At 36.2% G+C, this 19,111-nt stretch overlaps 1 protein-coding gene across 5 annotated transcripts in view; it reads left to right on the forward strand.

The window, feature by feature from the left end:
• The window catches only part of CSMD3 (CUB and Sushi multiple domains 3), a 528,421-nt gene that overhangs the window by 113,847 nt on the left and 395,463 nt on the right, over nt 1–19,111 (forward strand). For all 5 annotated transcript variants that reach the window (XM_048939546.1, XM_048939547.1, XM_048939548.1 and 2 more), the window contains exon 4: nt 10,580–10,774. In XM_048939546.1, the coding sequence (XP_048795503.1) occupies nt 10,580–10,774 (195 nt within the window). The remainder of the gene's footprint in view (nt 1–10,579; nt 10,775–19,111) is intronic.

Here is a 19,111-nt window from a genome sequence, read left to right on the forward strand (position 1 = left end):
TAATGTGGAAAATTAAAATAAATAGCCTAATTAGACTAATCTTCTGCAGTACATAAAAAGATTAAAATTGACTGTTTAGGCCTATGTTTATGCAAGGCATATAATCTGGGACTCACAGTGGATACATTTAGGCACCTGCAGCTTATATATAATTTATTATATCACTCAGACGCTGTGGGTTCCCTTTTTTAGGTGTAGGAGACATCAGTGCTTTAAGAACTCAATTTGTGTGGTCTCTTCTTAGCAATTTACACTGGGGCATAATTTCACTTAGTAGCATTTTTTTCAATAAAGACAGCATTGAATTGTAATTTAATAATGACAATATTTTTATATGAAAAAAAAGAACAAGGAAACTAACTCCACGGAACATTTAAAAATTTCTTGACCCTTTCCTAACAACACAATAAATTATATGTCCTGTCCAATTACAATATGAATTATTTATTCTGCTGGCCTGCTTAGTAATAAAATGTATTCTTTTTTTTTTTTTTACAGTGTCCTGATAATATGTTTCATTTCAAATATTAATGCTTATCAATGATTTTTGAAAACTAGTCCTGAGTTAAACCATTTTAGACAAAGGAGAGTCTAGAAAGAAAAAAATGGTTATATCTGGGAGAAATGGAAATATATATGTTTAGTTAATTACTTAAAGCAATATGTTAGCAGTATGAAATACTTTCAAAGGAAAAATAAATGATATTTCTGAAAATAAAAAGCAATAGATTTTGATTGGAAAAAAAATGTTTTTTAAAGAAATACTTTTAAAAGCCAAAGTGCAGATTGAGGCTAAACACCTGAAAAATTCCATTAGGAGTAAAATTAACTTTGAGTTTATGAATGAATAATTCTCAGTACAAACAAAGCAGTTAGAAAAAAAATTGCAATACATTTCACCAGATAACATTTTTTTCAAATGCAAATCTACTCACGACATTTGATTTAATCTAAATATCAGTCCCTTTGAAAGATAGGCAAAGGGAACCATAGAAAATACTTCATGCAATGAAAATGCTTGGTATCATTATCTAGAAATGTACGAAGCCTATACGATAAAGTTTAATTATAGTACAGACTTCAAGCAGAATTTATTTTATGTACAAGATATAATTTTTAAAATATGTGAATTTACCTGCCACAGTGATATGGTTATATTACATCTTTTCACCTTATGAAATACTTCAGAATTACTTTTGTTGACGTTTTGATTTTATTTATCTATTTGTTTATTTATTTTACTTTCATTCAGGTTATTTGCAGTTTTTGTATTAAATATTTTAGGAAAAGCTTCCCACCAAGATATTAAGCAGTGAATTAGTTACCATTATTTAGATGTGTCTAATAAGGATGTCTGCAAATGTCAATTGGCCATCATACTGAAGGACTGTCAATTACTTAGGCTTAGCGAGACTCTCTAGGAAGCAAGAGAATATTTTACCCTCTCAGAGACTGTGGTTATGAAAACACCCATGTCATTTCTAGAATATTTCTTAATATTATCAGACAAGGCTTATACCTTTGCAATCTATTTGAACTATATTTGAACTAAGCTTTTATGATAAAAACAACTCAATTCTTCCCAGAAATCTTCAGTTACATGCCATTAAATAAATAGATCCTAAAACGTCTTCGTATCTCAGAGGCAGAGGGGTAACGTATGTCATCTCACTGTATGATCGGCACTGCAGATCTTAACCAGTCATTATTCAAGCACTAAGAATTTAAGTTACCAGAAGTCATTCACAAAAGAATATGCTATGTAAGCAGATTATGCTAATAATTGTGTCACTGTCCTCTACTCATTCCAAAACTGTTAACTCAAATTATTTAAAATGACTTGAAGCTGACATAATACTGTAGAAAGTAGATAATCAAAAAGAATATGATGAAAAGCCAATACAAACACAGCAGATGAGCGAATGGATTTGTCTCACAAATTGGATCCTTTAATTCTCTTTGCCCAAGGTTGTGATCAAAATGCAGGACCCAACAATTGGCCCTATTGAAACTCATACAGTCAACCTTGGCCCATCAATCCAGTCCATCAAGGTTCCTTTGCAGTGCCTTTCTCCCCTCAGGCAGATCAACAGTCCCTCCAAACTTGTCATCTGCAAATTTACTGAGGGTGCCCTCAATCCGCTCGTCAAGATTGCTAATAAAGATGTTAGATAGAAGCAGTCCAGTACCCCAGTACACGGCTCATGATTGGCAGCCAAGTGGATTTAAGTCCATTGACCACAGTTGCCAGTTAGATTATATTCTTTTCTATAATTGTAGAAGACAAACAAATATATATTCAAGTATATATTACAGAATGAATATTGATATGGTTTGGAATTTAGGCTGATCTTTGATTTTAGATTCTACTGACTTCTGAAATAACCTTTGTTCTGTAATTACAACAGTGTCTTCCCAGCTGCCTACAGAATATAGCAATATAAAGAAAAATAAGTGCTCAGAATTACTGCAGTCCCAATGGAGAAATCCCATTATGACTCATATACAAATTTATCTACATAGCTATTGCATAGCAGGCAGGGTGCATCTGTGTGGGCTTCTTGGAAAGCTTAATAATTACCATATGTGGCAGGTACAGTATATCACTCTTGTCACTAAAATGGTTATGTTGTGTATTTTCAGAATAGTGTAGATGGAGCCAGCCCTGTGACATGCTCTTATCCCAAAACTTCCTGCAGTGTCTAGTGGTCTTCCTGAGTTCAAGTTTAACTGGTGCTTTCAGGAGCTGTACAGGGATTTCCTGCAGATAAGAATTTTGAATATCAAACACAAGTAGATATTAGTAAAATGTATCACAGAATCACAGAGTGGTTACAGTTGATAGGAACCCCCGGAGGTCATCTGATTCAACCTCATGCCCAAGTAGTTGCCCAGAACCATGTCCAGTAGCTTTTGCAGAGCTACAAGGATGGAGAATCCACAGTTTCTTTAAAGAAACTATACCAGTTCTCTGGCACCTGCATGGTAAAGAAGTACTTTTGATGTTTAGATGGAACATCTTGTGTTCTAGTTCTTGCCTACTGCATCTTGCATTTGCACTGAGCAGCACTGAGAAGCCTAGCTTAATCTTCTTTGCATTCTCCCTTCAGGTATTTACACACACTGATATGGTGTACCCCAAAGCCTCTTATTCTCCGGGTTGAATAGTCTCAACTCTCAACCTCTAGAGACCTCTAGAGAGGTGCTCCAGTCCCTTGACAACCATTAGACTCTCTCCAGTACATTGAATGTCTCTCCTATCCTGGTGTTTCCAGAACTGGACACAGTACTCCAGGTCCAGCCTCATCAATGCTTAGCAGAGAAGGATAACCTCTCCTAATCTGCTGGTGATACTTTGCCTAATATAGACAAGAGCACAATGCCATTAGCATTCTTTAAGCAATAAGGACACTGCAAGGACACACATTCCTGGTTCACGTTCAACTTGGTGTTTACCAGGACTCCTAGGTTCTTTCCTGCAAAGGTGCTTTCCAGCTGGATAATCCCCATCATGTACTGGTGCCTGGGATCATTCCTCCCCAGGCACAGGACTCTGTCTTTCTCCTTGTTGAACTTCACAGATTCACAGAATCACAGAATGGCCAGGGTTGGAAAGGACCTCAAGGATCATGAATCTCCAACTCCCCTGCCATAAGCAGGGCCAGCAACCTCTACATTTAATACTAGACCAGGCTGTCCAGGGCCCCATCCAATCTGGCCTTAACACCTGCAGGAACAGAGCATCCATAACCTCTCTGGGCAGCCTGTTCCAACACCTCTCTCTGTAAAGAACTTCCCCTGACATCCAATCTAAATCTTCCTTCCCTCAACTTAAAGCCATTTCCCCTTGTCCTGTGGAAGTCAACTCTTTGAAAGAGTGTATAGGCTTGATAAAGATGTTAAAGAGCACCGGTCCCAAGACAGACCCCTGGGGATACCGCTCGTTACCAGCCTCCATCTGGATGTAGAACAATCATTAATCACCACGCTCTGTCTGCAGCCTTTCAACCAGTTTCTTATCCACTGGGTGGTCCACCTATCAAATCCACATCCCTCCAATTTGGAGATAAGGATGTGGTGGGGAACCATGTCATAGCTCTTGCTCAAGTCCAGGTAAATGACACCGGTCACCTTCCCCTTGTCCACCAATGCCATCACTCCATCATAGAAGACTAACAGATTGGTGAGGCATCTGATCAACTTTCCCCTGATGAAGCCATGCTGGCTGTCTTGGATCACATGCTTCTTCATGTGATCAAGCATGTCATCCAGGAGGATCTGTTCCATGATCTTCCCAGGCACAGAAGTGAGACTCACTGGCCTGTAGTTCCTCAGGTCCTCTTTGCTCCCTTTCTTGTAAATGAGAGTGAAACTTCATGAGATCAGCTCACCTCTCCAGCCTGTGCAGGTCCTAGAGTCCACAGCCCTCTGTGGAATAAAACACTCTCCCAAGTTTTGTGTAATCTGCAGGTTTACTGAGGGTGCACTCAGCCTCATTGTTCAGATCACTAATGAAGATGTTGAACAGGACTGGACACGGTACTAAACCTTGGCATACCTCATTCATTACTGGCCTCCAATTAGATTTTACACCATTGATCACTACCCACTGGATCCACCCACTGAGTCAGTGTTTGGTTCATTTTTCTGCCTGTTCATTTATCCTTCAACAGTTTCTCTATGGGAGAAAGTGTGAAAGGCCTTATGGAATTCTAAGAAGACAATATTCACTGTTCCTCACTCCTCCTATGGGCGAGTCATTTCATTACAGAGGTTTATTTGGTTGGTCTTTATTCTGTGCCTTCCCCTCAGTGAACCTATGTGGACAACTCCTGATGATTTCTTTTCCTTCACGTACCTGGAAATGAATTGCAGGATTAGCTGTTCTGTCCTTTTCCCAGAGATTGACTGGCCTGTAGTTCCCTGGGTATTCCTTCTTCCTCTTCTTCAGGATGCAACTGACATTTACTTTCTTTCAGGCTTTGGGCACTTCACTCTATTGCCACAATAGAGCAAAGGTTACAGAGTGTAGTCTCACAACCACATCTGCTGGTTTCCTCAGAACTAATGGCGTATCCCATCAGAGCACAGGGGCTTGCAAAGGCAAAGTTTGCTCAAGTATTCCACAGACTAATCTTTCATCAAGAACACACCTTTTTTTTCCCAGCCCTTTAGTCTGGTTTTTGGAACATGGGGCTCCTGAGGTCCATTAACACTCAGTATCTTGGTTTTTTCACTATCCTAGGTAACCAGATTTCCTGTTTCCTTCAGGAGAGGGCCCACATTTTCCCTAATCTTCCTTTTGTTATGGAGATACTTGCAGGAATCCTTCTTGTTCCCTTTGCTGTGCTTGAACAATTCAGTTATAACTGGGTAATAAGGTAGGCTAGTTCTGTCAAAACTGTACAGCTCAACTAGTTAAGTATTCAGTATTTTTCTACTTTGTCATTCTATTAAGGCAAAATCTTGGAAGTATGTTTGATGGAGAGACGTCAGATTTAATCACATGTTCTGAAGTTTACGTGAAGATTCATTTTTGTGTCAATTTCACACAGTGTTGGAATATGTACTTACAAGGTAGAGTTACTGATTGCCATTGTCTTCTTACACACACTTTCAGCTCTCTAATGCTGTTCTATTCCTTCATCTGATTTAAACAGAACAGTATTCAGAACAGTGTATTGGATGTGACGGGAACATATTGTAAACTCTGGACCATTTCTTGTATTCCATTTGTCACGTTCACAATATCAGTGTTGCTATAGTACTGAGGTTATTACTTGTGTTCTCCACATATCCTGGAGGATTTTTTGCTGTTTATTTTGCTTTTGTTCTCTTGCTTGTAGAAGCATTATATTAGCACTGTTCCAATTTATTTACTGCTGAAACTGATGTGTACCTATGAAAATAACATATGGCTTTAATGCTATAAATATAAACACAGAGAGAAGAAAAACGCAATGATTATTTTTTTTTCCTTAACAACAGAATCAGATTCAATATAAAAATCTACCTTTAAAGTTCCCTCAGAACATACTTTTAAAATACATTCTTATACTCTCTGTAAATTTACTTCATGTAAATCATGTTCCTCTGCCTTTTTATTTCATGAAAATATTTTCAAAAGGAATAAAAAATCAAAATTATGCCATTTATTTAAAAATATGTATGAAAGCATGCAATATAATTAGATGTATTACTTTTACTGAACAGTAGAGTCCCTCACTGATGTTAGTGCTGCAAATATACTGGTTTATAAAGGAAGAGCAAAATAGGAGGGAAAAAAAAAAAAAAAGAAGATATTTTACCTTGTTTTTGTTCAGGAGAAAAAACTTTTTCTCACAGTTCTTCTTATTTACATTTTTACAGACATGCATGAGAACATGACAATCTCTTCAGACTGAACAATGTAAATTGTAGATAGAAAAAAATCAGGGAAAATACTGGTTATAAGTCAATCTGTTATTTCTATTACTGATGAAAAGAAAGGTGAATTTAAGAATGATAAATTTTATTCTAACTTAAATCGTGAAGTGAGAAATCCATGGAAGAATAACTTTTGTTTTTTACTTATGGCAAAAAAGAAAATTGACTTTTAGATTTTTTTTCATTCTGTTTTTATAAATCTGCGTTGTTCATGTTAAATCTTTCAAAGCATTTGTTAATTGTGTCTTTCCTTCCTCTTTGATCTATGCATACTTAAGCAGTTCAAGTGCCATGTGGGTGTTCATTAACTGAAAAGAAACAAATACAAATATGAACCACAAAACAAACAAATAAAAAATATGCTAGCATGAACAAAATCATTGTTGTTGAATTGGTAAAAAGTTGTTCTTAATGCATACAAAAAGTACTAACTCTGATGATAGAAGTAGATTTCACTTGCAGAAGCAGGCAGAGTAGATACCTTAGTTGTTTTGTTAACACTAAAGATCTTACAGAAATTCTGGAAGTTTTCTGTTCTTAAAAAGCACATAATTTAGTATATGACATCTGTGTGAAAAACACCAGAAAGCCAATGCAATCACTAGTCACAGCCAACACAGATCCATGATAGAAAAGCCCTGTTTAACAAATATAACTTCTTTTTATGACAAAGTTACCCATTCTATAGAGTTATAGAAGCATAGAATGGCCTGGGTTGAAAAGGACCACAGTGATCATCTAGTTTCAAGCCCCCTGAGATGTGCAGGGTCACCAGCCGCTAGACCAGGCTGCCCAGAGCCACATCCAGCCTGGCCTTGAATGCCTCCAGGGATGGGGCATCACAACCTCCTTAGGCAACCTGCTCCAGTGTCTCACCACCCTCTGAGTGAAAAACTTCCTCCTAATATCTAACCTAAACCTCCCCTGTCTCAGTTTAAGGCCATTCCCCCTTGTCCTCTCACTATCCACCCTCATAAACAGCTGTTCGCCTTCCTGTTTGTATGCTCCCATCAAGTACTGGAAGGCCTCAATGAGGTCTCCCCAGAGACCTGTCCATGCTAAACAATCTCATTTTCCTCAACCTTTCCTCATAGAAGAGGTGCTCCAGCCTTCTGATCATCTTAGTGGCCCTCCTCTGGACCTGCTCCAAGAGCTCCACATCCTTCTTGTACTGGGGGCGCCAGGTCTGGACGCAGTACTCCAGATGGGGCCTCATAAGAGCTGATTAGAGGGGGACAATCTCCTCCCCCTCCCTGCTGACCACCCCTTTTTTAATGCAGCCCAGAACACTGTTGGCCTTCCGTGCTGCAAGCTCACACTGCTGGCTCACGTCTAGTTTCTCGTCCACCAGGACCCCCAAGTCATTCTCCGCAGGGCTGCTCTCCTGGAGGTCTTCCTCCAGTTTATATAAATACCTGGGATTGCCCTGATCTAAGTGCAACACTCTGTACTTGGCCTTATTGAACCTCCTTAGGTTTTCATAGGCCATCTTCTCTAGCATGCCCAGGTCCCTCTGGATGGCTTCTCTTCCTTCTAGTGTATTGACTGCACTGCTCAACTTGGTGTCATCTGCAAACTTGCTGATGGTGCACTCAGTGCCATCACCTATGTCACTGATGAAGATATTGAAGAGCACCAGTCCCAGGACCGACCCCTGAGGGACACTGCTTGTGACCGGCCTCCACCTTGACACAAAACCATTGATCACAACCCTTTGGCTGTGTCCAGCCAGCCAATTCCTAATCCATCCAACATTCAGTCCCTCAAATCTACATGTCTCCAATTTAGAGAGAAGGATATAGTGAGGGACCATGTCAAAGGCTTTGCAGAAGTCCAGGTAGATGACATCAATTTCCCTTCCCCCATCCACCAAAACTGTCGCTCCATCATAGAAGGCCACCAGATTGATCAGGCACGCTCTGCCCTTGGTGAAGGCATGCTGGCTGTCTTTATCTCTCATATGTGTCTTAACATAGCTTCTAGGAGGATCTACTCCATGATCTTCCCAGGTATTTGGACATGGAATTGTAAATGTCACGCCTAGAAGATCAGTGATGAAAGGTGCTATTCCAGATTTGATAAATAGTACATGCATTAAAAAATAACAACAACAATTAAGTTTAAAAAATAATAAAATTTGGATAAGAAGAAAAAATTTGAAATGAAAAATGTATTTGAAATTTAAATTTCAGCATCTAGTTTTGACTTTTTTCTCCTTGAATGAGTACTAAGAATGAGAACAACTGAGCTTCTGCCAACTATTTTGTGACTATAAAAATATAGTCACAAAAAGATATGTTTAATCTGATTTCATTTGAATAGCTTATTAATTGGCATTCATTAGTAGCCGTATTTCTGCTAATGAAGCTCATTAAAAGAATTTGTCCACTCCTGCTAGAACTCTCTGAGGCATGCTTTACACAATATCTTTGTACAGAATTTCTATTGACATTAATAGGAATTCTTCAGCATAATAAAAATTGAATATGAAAATAATACTTACTGACAAATTAGTTCATATGTACCTTGTTTCTAAGAAGAACGTTAAGGTCAGAAAGCATTTTGATTTTTAAACTCTGCAAATTTATACTATGAAGTATCAATGGCATAGATGAATACGTGTGGATACTGCTACATTTATGATACTGCAACTAATGTGATCTTGACATATTGGGATTTAAAATGATTAGCTTATTCAACAGTAAGTAATGTTAACCATACATTTGGTAGAAAAATCTCCCAGATTGTATTCTAAATTCTCAGGATGCAACACACAGTGAACTTAAAATTTCGGTATTGTTTAAGAGCAGATGGAAGTTATTTATTGACTGAAGGAACTGGCACTTTTAGTCTTGGGAAGAGAAGGCTGAGGGAAGATCTTATTGCTCTCTTTAAATACTTGAAAGGTGATTGCAGTGAGAGTGGGGTTGGTCTCTTCTCACTGGCAACAGGTGACAGGATGAGGGGAAACAGTCTGAAGTTGCGCCAGGGGAGATTTACGTTGGATATCAGGAAAAACTTATTTACAGAAAGGGTTGTTAAGCACTGAAATAGTCTCCCCAGGGAGGTGCTTGAGTCACCATTCTTGGATGAGCTTAAAAACTGTTTGGATGTGTTGAATTTAAAAACTAAAGTTTTCAGAGTTCAGACAGAGTAAATGTTACAAAATTTTTTGAAGGAAAAATACAAACTCTGTGTCACTGGTTTTACTGAACATCTTGTTTCTAAGATCTTATGTTGCCTACAGTGGAAGCATGAATTGCAGAAAGGTTAGGATTCATCTTCTGCACTCAGATTAGTTTAGAAGTCTTAATGTACTCTTTTATATTAATAAGAAGATAATGAAATGAGCCAAATATTATTTTTAAAGTTATATAATAATGTAAGCAGAGCATTAGTTTTATTTTAGAAGGTGGATTTTTAATTACTATAAAATTTAATGTAATTTTATAATAATGCATTGTTTTTGTAGGTAATTTTACAAGACAGCAGTAAAATAGTTTTAGGCAGTGACTGCTGAAGGTATCACTAGTCTTTGTATTCATCATAGGATTTTAAGGACATTTTAAGGACAGTGAATCTTTTTGTGTCTCTTTTACAATTAACAGTATCTCACCATTTTTGTCTCATTATCTAAAACCTATTCAGTTATCCAAAAGCTTCCTGATCATGCCAAATCTTATGTTTGTTAAGAATATCTTCCAGTGTTCTGTCTTGATTAATTTTGTTGTTTCAAACTTTGCTTGATTTAGATCTGTTATTCTCCAAGTCTGTATAGCACCTTTAATTATTATTTTTATTTTATATAACTAAAGAGTCAAGGAAATATCAAATTCCTTTATTTACTCCTCCAATGTAAGCAGTATCCTGCTATTGTTTTAGAAAAATATAAGAATGTGTCTGTAGCTGGATCTCAATGAAAACCTTGTGATTATTTTTATTATTTTCTCATAGTTTTCTACTCTTTTATTTTTTTTATTCTTTTTTTTTTTTGGCACATAAGCAAATGCTCAATAGACTAAGACAGGTTTTTTTTCAGTGCTTAGAGTAAAAAAAAATACACATTAAAACAACTAATTTAAATTTTCTATATTTTTCAGCACAAAGGGGTATATTAAAGCATTGTAAGTGATAATAAATATTTATTCTCTAGAATTACAGAGTAGCTCCTGTGGCAATCCTGGAGTCCCACCAAAGGGTATCTTATATGGTACAAGATTTGACGTTGGTGACAAAATCCGATACAGCTGTGTAACTGGATATATTTTGGATGGCCATCCTCAGCTTACTTGCATAGCTAACTCTGTGAATACAGCATCATGGGACTTCCCTGTTCCTATTTGCAGAGGTAAGAGATATTCTACAATAATCTTGTCAAATATATACATTATGTTTATTGGTCTGAATGACTTTGAAATATCTGTTTTGACTATTAACTTTTAGATTGCGATTGAAGAATTTTTTTTTTTTTTTTGTCTCTTGCAGATTTATTTGTATATATCTGTGCTTTTACTATTGTCACAGTAAAATTATGGTGTTTTGTTGGGTTTTTTTGTTTGTTTTTTGGTAGATATACGTAATTAAATTTCAGAATTAGAAAAAGGCAATTATGTTTTAGACCTTCAGAAAGAATTAACTGTGCATTACTGAATGGAACAAAGTCGATAAAATGGAGCAATCATTACTGCTACAACCAAATATGAGAAAGTATTTTGAGGAAGTGCTGTTATAACATATAACATTTACATTTGTGAATGTATATATATAACATTTACATTTGTATGAACCATCTGACTCAGTCAAAAAGCCAACAAAAACATATACACTGAAATTAGCACCCTGATAAAATTCTGATTAGAAGAATATATTTAGTTAGAGCTGCCTGGCAAGTACCACAAGAATGCAATTATATACGAAAAAGGCATATAATTGGAAATAACATTCAATTATTGCCTATTCTTGGCTTTAATATGCTTTTCCGTAATCTTGAAGAAGATAAACGTTGTTAATAGTGCTATTTTTTAGTAAAATCATTGATAATCCTTCCCTTCCTACATCCCAGTAAAATGTTAGTTAGTAGTGAGGAAGATATACATTCAAGGAGTAAATCCAAATTATATTTTGGGAAAAGATTTGATAGAAATATGTTAATTTGGACACAACTTACATTTTTAAGAAAGTTGAAGGTTAATAGACTTTGCCTTATACTATTTTTCAAATTATTGATCTGCCAGTTTTGAAGTGAATTGAAATTAAAAATTGTACCCTGAAATGATGAGGATGAGAGGCTTGAACCTCATGATTATACTTGTCCATCTTTCCTCACAGTCACAGTATTATAAGTCTGCTCATGAAGTAATGTCTCCTGTTTTATTATGTCAGCCTGTGATGTCAGATGTGAGTGTTGTTGGAACTGCAGTGGAGGTAGCTGTTCTTCTGCCAATATGCTATTAGTTTTTGTTGCCAAGAAAGAGAAAGCAGCAGAGAGGCAGTCTAACAACCTGGTATCTAACATGGAAGTATGTATGAAGCAAAGGTGTGCAGACTAATTCCTCCACATGAAAAAAAATTGCATCCATTGACATTATTTGATGCTTGATTAACATTTATGGAGACCAAACAATGGGTGTAAGTACAGTGAATCTGTGGCTGGAGAATTTCAGCAGAGGGAACAGCGTCACCTCCAATTGTACATATTTTTACAGGCACTTGGTCATTTCTGGAGAAAATACATAGCAAGTGGTTGTGACTATGTTGAAAAATAATATCTTGCAGCTGAGAATTTGCTGAGAATAACCTTATTTTGTTCTCTATATCTACTACATTTTCCATTAAAGTAAATATGAGGGGTTATTTTCAGAGGGACTGCATAGATAAAATTTCTATTGCAACTTTGTCAGGAGCAGTTTTCATAGATTTTATTTTTATTCTAAGGAAAAGTGCAGATTTGGAATGACGTGCTCCCAGTGTTGTCCTGTGATAAAACATAGTGTGTAAGCAGAAGACTAACACATAAAAATAATTAAAAAAAAAAGCAAACATTCTTGATCATGATTAAAATATGTAGAGTAAAATAGAGGTGATAAATCAGAAAGGATTCAGAAAATGAGGCAGCAAGTTATACTACTTTTCAAAATTGCCATTTCTTTCTAGAGATAGAAAGAAGTCAAACTTAGCAGAGTGTGTGAAAAAGGTGACATGATTTACTGCAAAAGCTTCTGTGGAAAGACAATATTTTTTCAGAGTGAAGAGTTCCCTAATCTGTACAATATTCAATATTCAATATTCAATATTTTTAATATTCAATATTTCAATATTTCAATATTTTTAAAACTTCTGTTCCAGGATAAAAGTAGTTAGTATACTGTAAGAAATTTTGTTCAAAAATATTTCTTTAGAATTCAGAAGCTTTGAACAAAATTACAAAGCATATATTTTTATTTATATTTGTTTAATAGTTCCATTACAATATTTTCATTATAGCCTGTAAGTGTAACTAAAAGTTATCTGTCACTATTAAAATATTGTTCAATAGATCACAACTTTACTGTTTAAGTAACAACTTTCCATTACTATTAAAAGAATATGTAACTTTTTTCCAAAAGTTCTGCTGAAATGTGTTCCTATTTATTCATTTATTTCACTGATAATTCACAGTATTAATGTCATCTCCATTTAAACATCCAGTATTTATGTTTTTATGCCAGATCTGATTGCATAAGCTAGCTTTCAATTGTTAATGGACAGAAAGACGTACCTAAGACACTATTCACATCATCTAAACTAAAAATCATAATTTCATAGAACTTTAGACCTCTGCTTAATAGTGGCATAAATGTTATCTGTTCCCATGCATAGAAAATTACATTTCTTTCCACTGGCCAGAAATATAGACAAAAGTAATTATTTCAGAATGTTCTCACTCATTATGAATACAAATATGTTTCAAAAAAGCAAGAAATACAAAAGGAAATTCATTCCATTAGCAACAATTCATCTTTTCAGTTTAACATATTCTACTCTAATTTTATTGAGGGATACCTTACAACAAAAGGCTTTGTTTTAACTGTCTTTTTTTTTTTTTTTTTTTTTTTTTTTTTTTTTTTTAAGTGATTTGTTTTATTGAGGTCAGAAAGTATGGTTCACTGACTGTAGCTGTTTTCTCTATATGAACAAAATATTTCTGCTATTTTACCTTTTTTGTGTGCGCGTACAGAACTTACTGTAGAAGAAATACTTTAATTGCAGATTACTGATAAACTTCTATAACTACACAGTTTCATGGGTATATTCTGATACATGAGGTAAGTTTTAGGTCAGAGAGGACATTTTCAAATGGCATAAAAGTTTATTTATGTCTTGTATACTCATCAATGTGTTTTATTGAAGGAATATATCTGATTATACATGCCAGGAATAGAATTCTGAAAAAAAAAAAAAAAAAAAATAATAATAATAATAAAAAAATTAAACTTCACATACTTACCAATAAGTATTCATATAATAATATCTTCATTTCATGAAGAAATTAATTTGGTTGCAGGAAGATAAATGACTTTATGACAATGTGGCAAATATGACCAGGCAATATAAAGAGTAAACAAGTGGACTGTCTTCTCATGTTTGTTACAAGATGACTTCATATGGTGTGGAGAGAAGAAGGAGATAAAGTCAAAATACCATACTTGATTATATGCAGTGCAGTAACTAGTGGAACTGACGGGGGATAATAAAATGTGCTAACTTAAGGGAACGAATAAATTACATAAATTACATAGGGAATAAACAGTTTTGTCTGAAATAATTTTCTTTATATAAATAGTTATCACTTGTTTTGGAAAAAAAAACCCAGAGCAGCTATGTAATACACATTAAAAGCACTTCTATTAAAAAAGTAAAAAAAAAAAAAAAAGAAGCCCATGAACTTAAATTTTAGAATAATGAATTTGTACAAAGATATACAAGAACTCCAATGACTTGAACACCAATGGCTGAGGTAAGTTTCAGAGATGGATCCAAAAATCAATCTTAAGACACTGCAAATTAATAGAATCACAGAATGGCTCTGGTTGGAAAGGGCCTTAAAAGTCATCTAGTTCCACCCCCCCTTCTGCGGGCATGGTTGCCATTCATCAGGTATTATGGCCAGCCCTCTCTTCATTGATTCATCAAAAATTTCCAACATCCTGCTAGGGCAAGAGGCAATGGGCACAAATTGGAACATAGGAGATTCCATCTGCACATTTTTATTGTATGGGTGACAGAGTGCTGGCACAGGTTCACTAGAGAGAATGTAGAATCTTTTCCTTTGGAGATCTTCAGAAACTGTCAATACATAGTCCTAGACAAATGGCTCTGGGTGCATCACCCTGCATGATGATGTGTGTTGGACTATATGACCTCCAGCAATCCCTTCTTATGTCAACCATTCTGTGACTCTGTGATTCTGTACCTTTATACCAGTAGTAAGGACAGTTGTCGTAAAAGCAGCTAGAAACTGACACTAGCAGCAAGCAGATTCTGAGTTGGTATGATAATAAAATAATAAAAATAATAATTAAAAAAAATATCCAGAATAAAAATATCTTTGGATTAAAGTAATCAGCATTCATCAACAAAGTGACTTTAATTTAAGAAAGGAGCTTCTTAAGATACATCTCCAAACAGTATACCTAGGACCAGGGAAAATAGCAGAACTGTTTTCAAATAAATGAAATTATACTTTGAAGAAGAAAGTAAGTATGTAATTATTTAAAAAAGGGAACATTTGGAGACATAACTTACACAAAAGTAAGGAAAAGACAGAACTAGCAAAGCATTATGTTCTTACTTGTGGAAAAAGTACCAATAAAATCAAATTAAAGAACAAAAAATGTTGTAACAGTTGATACAGGCAATGAAGAGGAAAAGAGAAAGAATCACAGAATCGCCAAGGTTGGAAAAGACCTTCAAGATCATCCAATCCAACCATCCACCTATCACCAATAATTCTCACTAAACCATGTCCCTCAACACAAAATCCAAATGAACAAGTTTTAAATTCAAGACAACTAACTTAGTACTGGAGAAAATCAAATTAATTCAAAATATCTAATCCCATAGCAGTGTTCAAGACTGGGCATTAGGAGTGGGTGGAAGTCAGTGAGACAGATTAATGAAAAGCTTTAAACACTGTTTTTATCTCCTGCTTTTTTGTTGTTGGTTTTTTTGTTTGTTTGTTTGTTTTTGTTTTTGTTTTTGTTTTGGTTTGGGTTTTTTTTGCTTGTTTTTTTTTTTTTTTTTTTTTGAGAATTTTCTTATACAAGGACTTTGAAGTACGTGATGCATCAATCATATTCATACATAGTATTGAAATTACTTTCCAAAAGATTCACAGAAAACCACATAACAGTAAGAATTACATCTGCTATTGAATGAAGGGAAGACTACTCTGGAAGATTAAGATGAGTGAATAGGAAGAAGTAACTTGGAATAGAAAAACACCATTTTAGTTTGATAATTCAAATCAACAGAAATAGTAAGTTTTCGTAATGTGTACATTAGGTATAGCCATCAAAATATAATACTGAAGTATTAATTCCATCAAAATACAGTCTTTCATATGAGATTAAAAGCTAAATACTTGTATTATTGGAAACATTTAAAGACTATTTTAAGAAGATAACTGTTAAACGTATAGCCGTAGCTCAGTTCTGTTAGGCTAGTAAATTCTGCTTTTGCTACCTAATAATTCCAATCCTACATTCTGCTTGGGTTTATTTACTATGTAGTATTCATAGATAAATCCTTTCTAATTGTTAATTAGCATAAATAACACTTGTAATATAATTTGAGATACTTTGAAAGTAATTATTGGTAAATCCCAGGTTCATTAGCACAATTTGCTGAGCAGCTTAATCTGAAAGCTTTTCCTGCCAGGAATTCTAAATAGACTACTATATTTTCCTCAGAATATTGGAATTATGGCTTAACCACAGAATCACAGAATTGCAGAAGATGGAAGGGACCTCTTGAGATGATCTAGTCCAACCCTTCTCCTGAAGAACATTCCCTGGAATAGGTTAAATTGGAAAGCATCAACAGATTTTTAATATCTCCAGAGTAGCAGACTCCAGAACCTCTCTGGGCAGCTTGTTCCAATACTCCGTCACCACCCAAGAACTTCTTTGTTCAGATGGAATTTTCTGTGTTACAGTTCATGTATGTTGCCTCTATTATTGTCACTGCGATACGTCAAAAAGAGCCTGTCCCAATCCACTTGGCTCCCACAATTTTGCTATTATTAAAATTTGTTAAGATCCCATCTCAGTATCCTCTTCTCCAGGCTGAACAGCCCATTGTCTCTCAGTCTTACCTCATAAGGGAAATGTTCCAGGTCTCTATTTATCTTTCTAGCCCTCCACTGGACTCTCTCTAGAAGTTCCCTGTCTTTCTTGAACTGGGGAATCCAGAATTGGACACAGCGCTCCAGATGTGGCCTCACCAGGGCCGAGTAGAGTGGGAGGAGAACTTCCTTTGACCTGCTGGCCAGTCTCTTTTTAATTCACCCCAGGACACCATTGTGACCACAAGGGCACACTGCTGGCTTATGGTCAGCTTGTTGTCCACCTGTACACCCAGGTCCTTCTCTGCAGAGTTCCTTTCCAGCAGGCCATTGGCTAACCTGTATGGATGTATGTGGTTATTCCTCCCCAGATGTAGAACATTTCACTTGCCTTTGATGAATCTCATGAGGTTCCTCTCTGCCCAACTCTCCAGCCTGTCCAAGATCTTGTTCAATGGTGATACTTGTTGTAATTCTCAATTTCACATAAAGTTAGACTCTACTTGGATATAAATGAAAAATGTGAGTATATTAATATTTAAATAACACCCTGTAAACATAAGCTTATTCTCCATCTGTAATTAACATCCAGAGGAAGACAAGGCTCTATGAAGTCTTTAAAGCCCTTCAAGTATTACTCCAAGAATATGACTGATAGGAGTTTTTCTGGAAGGCAAAAATGTTAATTGTTGAAATTCTAATATGACATTGTTATACTCTTCAAGGATGCATCTTCATTAATGTGAACAATGATTACTGATTCTCTTATGGAACATGAATTTTGTCCTTCAGCTTCAATTTTTTTAATTTTATTTTATTTTATTTTATTTTATTTATTTATTTATTTGTCACTGGCAGGTATGCTGATGTTTTATTTAAATATTATAACAGCATTGCTTCTACTCTTGAAGAGTTTTCAGATCTATAGCATGTCTTAAATGTGATATTTTAAAATATTCACTGACGAAGTACCCTGAGGATCACAGAATCATAGACTTACACATAGTATGTCTTGAGTTTCAACATCCTTATCGAAGGACTGGGACACCTTCCAACAAATCAGATTAGCCAAAGCCCCATCTCACCTGGTCTTGAACACTTACAGGAATGGAACAACTACAGCTCCTCTGGGCAGCATTCTCAATCACCTTCATAGTAAAGATTATCTTTCTTATATCTAATCTTTTATTTTGAAACTATTATATCTTGTCCTATAGCTGCACACTTTGGTTAAGAGTCTTTCCTTTCTTGTAAACTCTTTTTAAATACTGAAAAGCCATTGTAAGATCACCCTGTAGCTTCCTCTTGTGTAGACTGAAGGACCCCAACTTTCTCAGCCTTTTTTCACTGCAGAGGTGCTCCAGACCTTTGATAACCTTTATATTCCTTCTTCGGATTCATTCTAATGAGTCGATGTATTTCTTATGATGTGGCCCCCAGAACTGTAGGTAGTATTCTAGGTGTTGCCTCGTGAGAGCAGATTAGAGGGTGGTAATTTCTTCCCTGGTCGTGCCAGCTACAGTTCTTTTGGCACGGTTTATTTATGAAGGTGAAAGTGCACTTGCCAGTCTACATTGATTTTTTTCATCCAGCAATACTCTGAGGCAACTAAGTAGAAGTCGAGGCAACTATGTAGCAGTTCAGACCTCCAGCTATGTAGAGTGCATGAGCCTCCCACTGGCTTCCTGGAGCAGCAGTGTGCGAGAACAGCTGTGTGAGGTGAGAGCAGGTCAATGATCTTTTCTGCCTTGTGGCCCGGCTACAGGACGAAAAATGTAGATTAAAAAGTGACATAGGAGACAAAAAGAAGGAGCGGGGAAACTACAGTTCACCCATGAACAAACAAGTTATTTAAAAGTAAAAAACACAAACTCAAGGCAGCTTGTATCACATGGGGCTGAGGACAAAAAATTGCAAGGCTGGTGTTGCAAGAGGGCATCAAGCTCCCTCGAGGGTGTTGCGAAAGAGGTGTGGACTCCTTCGCTGCTGCAGAACAAAGGACTTTTATTGTAGGTGCTTAGAGCCTTTTATATCCGCGCAACACAGCAGTTTTCTCGCACAACCAACACTGGTTACATGTAAGAACTACGCCCCTTGTGGGTGTTTACGTCCGGCTGAAGTTACTGTTGAGCTTTACCACTCATTAGCAGTACAACGACCTTCTTTATCCCACAAGCTGGAGGCAAGAGCGCAAAGGAAAAGAGCAGATGAAGGTGAATCTGTGCCCGAAACTGCAAGCAAAAACCCTCCTTGCTTGCTCCACTTCCCCCCCCCCCCCCCTTCCCTCGGTTTTCCCGTCAACCCCTTCCCCACCCAGAGGAAAAAGGGGTTGATGTGTTGCTATGTACACCAGGAAGGGAA

This window comes from Lagopus muta, chromosome 3 (genome assembly GCF_023343835.1).
Source record: "Lagopus muta isolate bLagMut1 chromosome 3, bLagMut1 primary, whole genome shotgun sequence".
Classification (NCBI taxonomy): Eukaryota; Metazoa; Chordata; class Aves; order Galliformes; family Phasianidae; genus Lagopus; species Lagopus muta.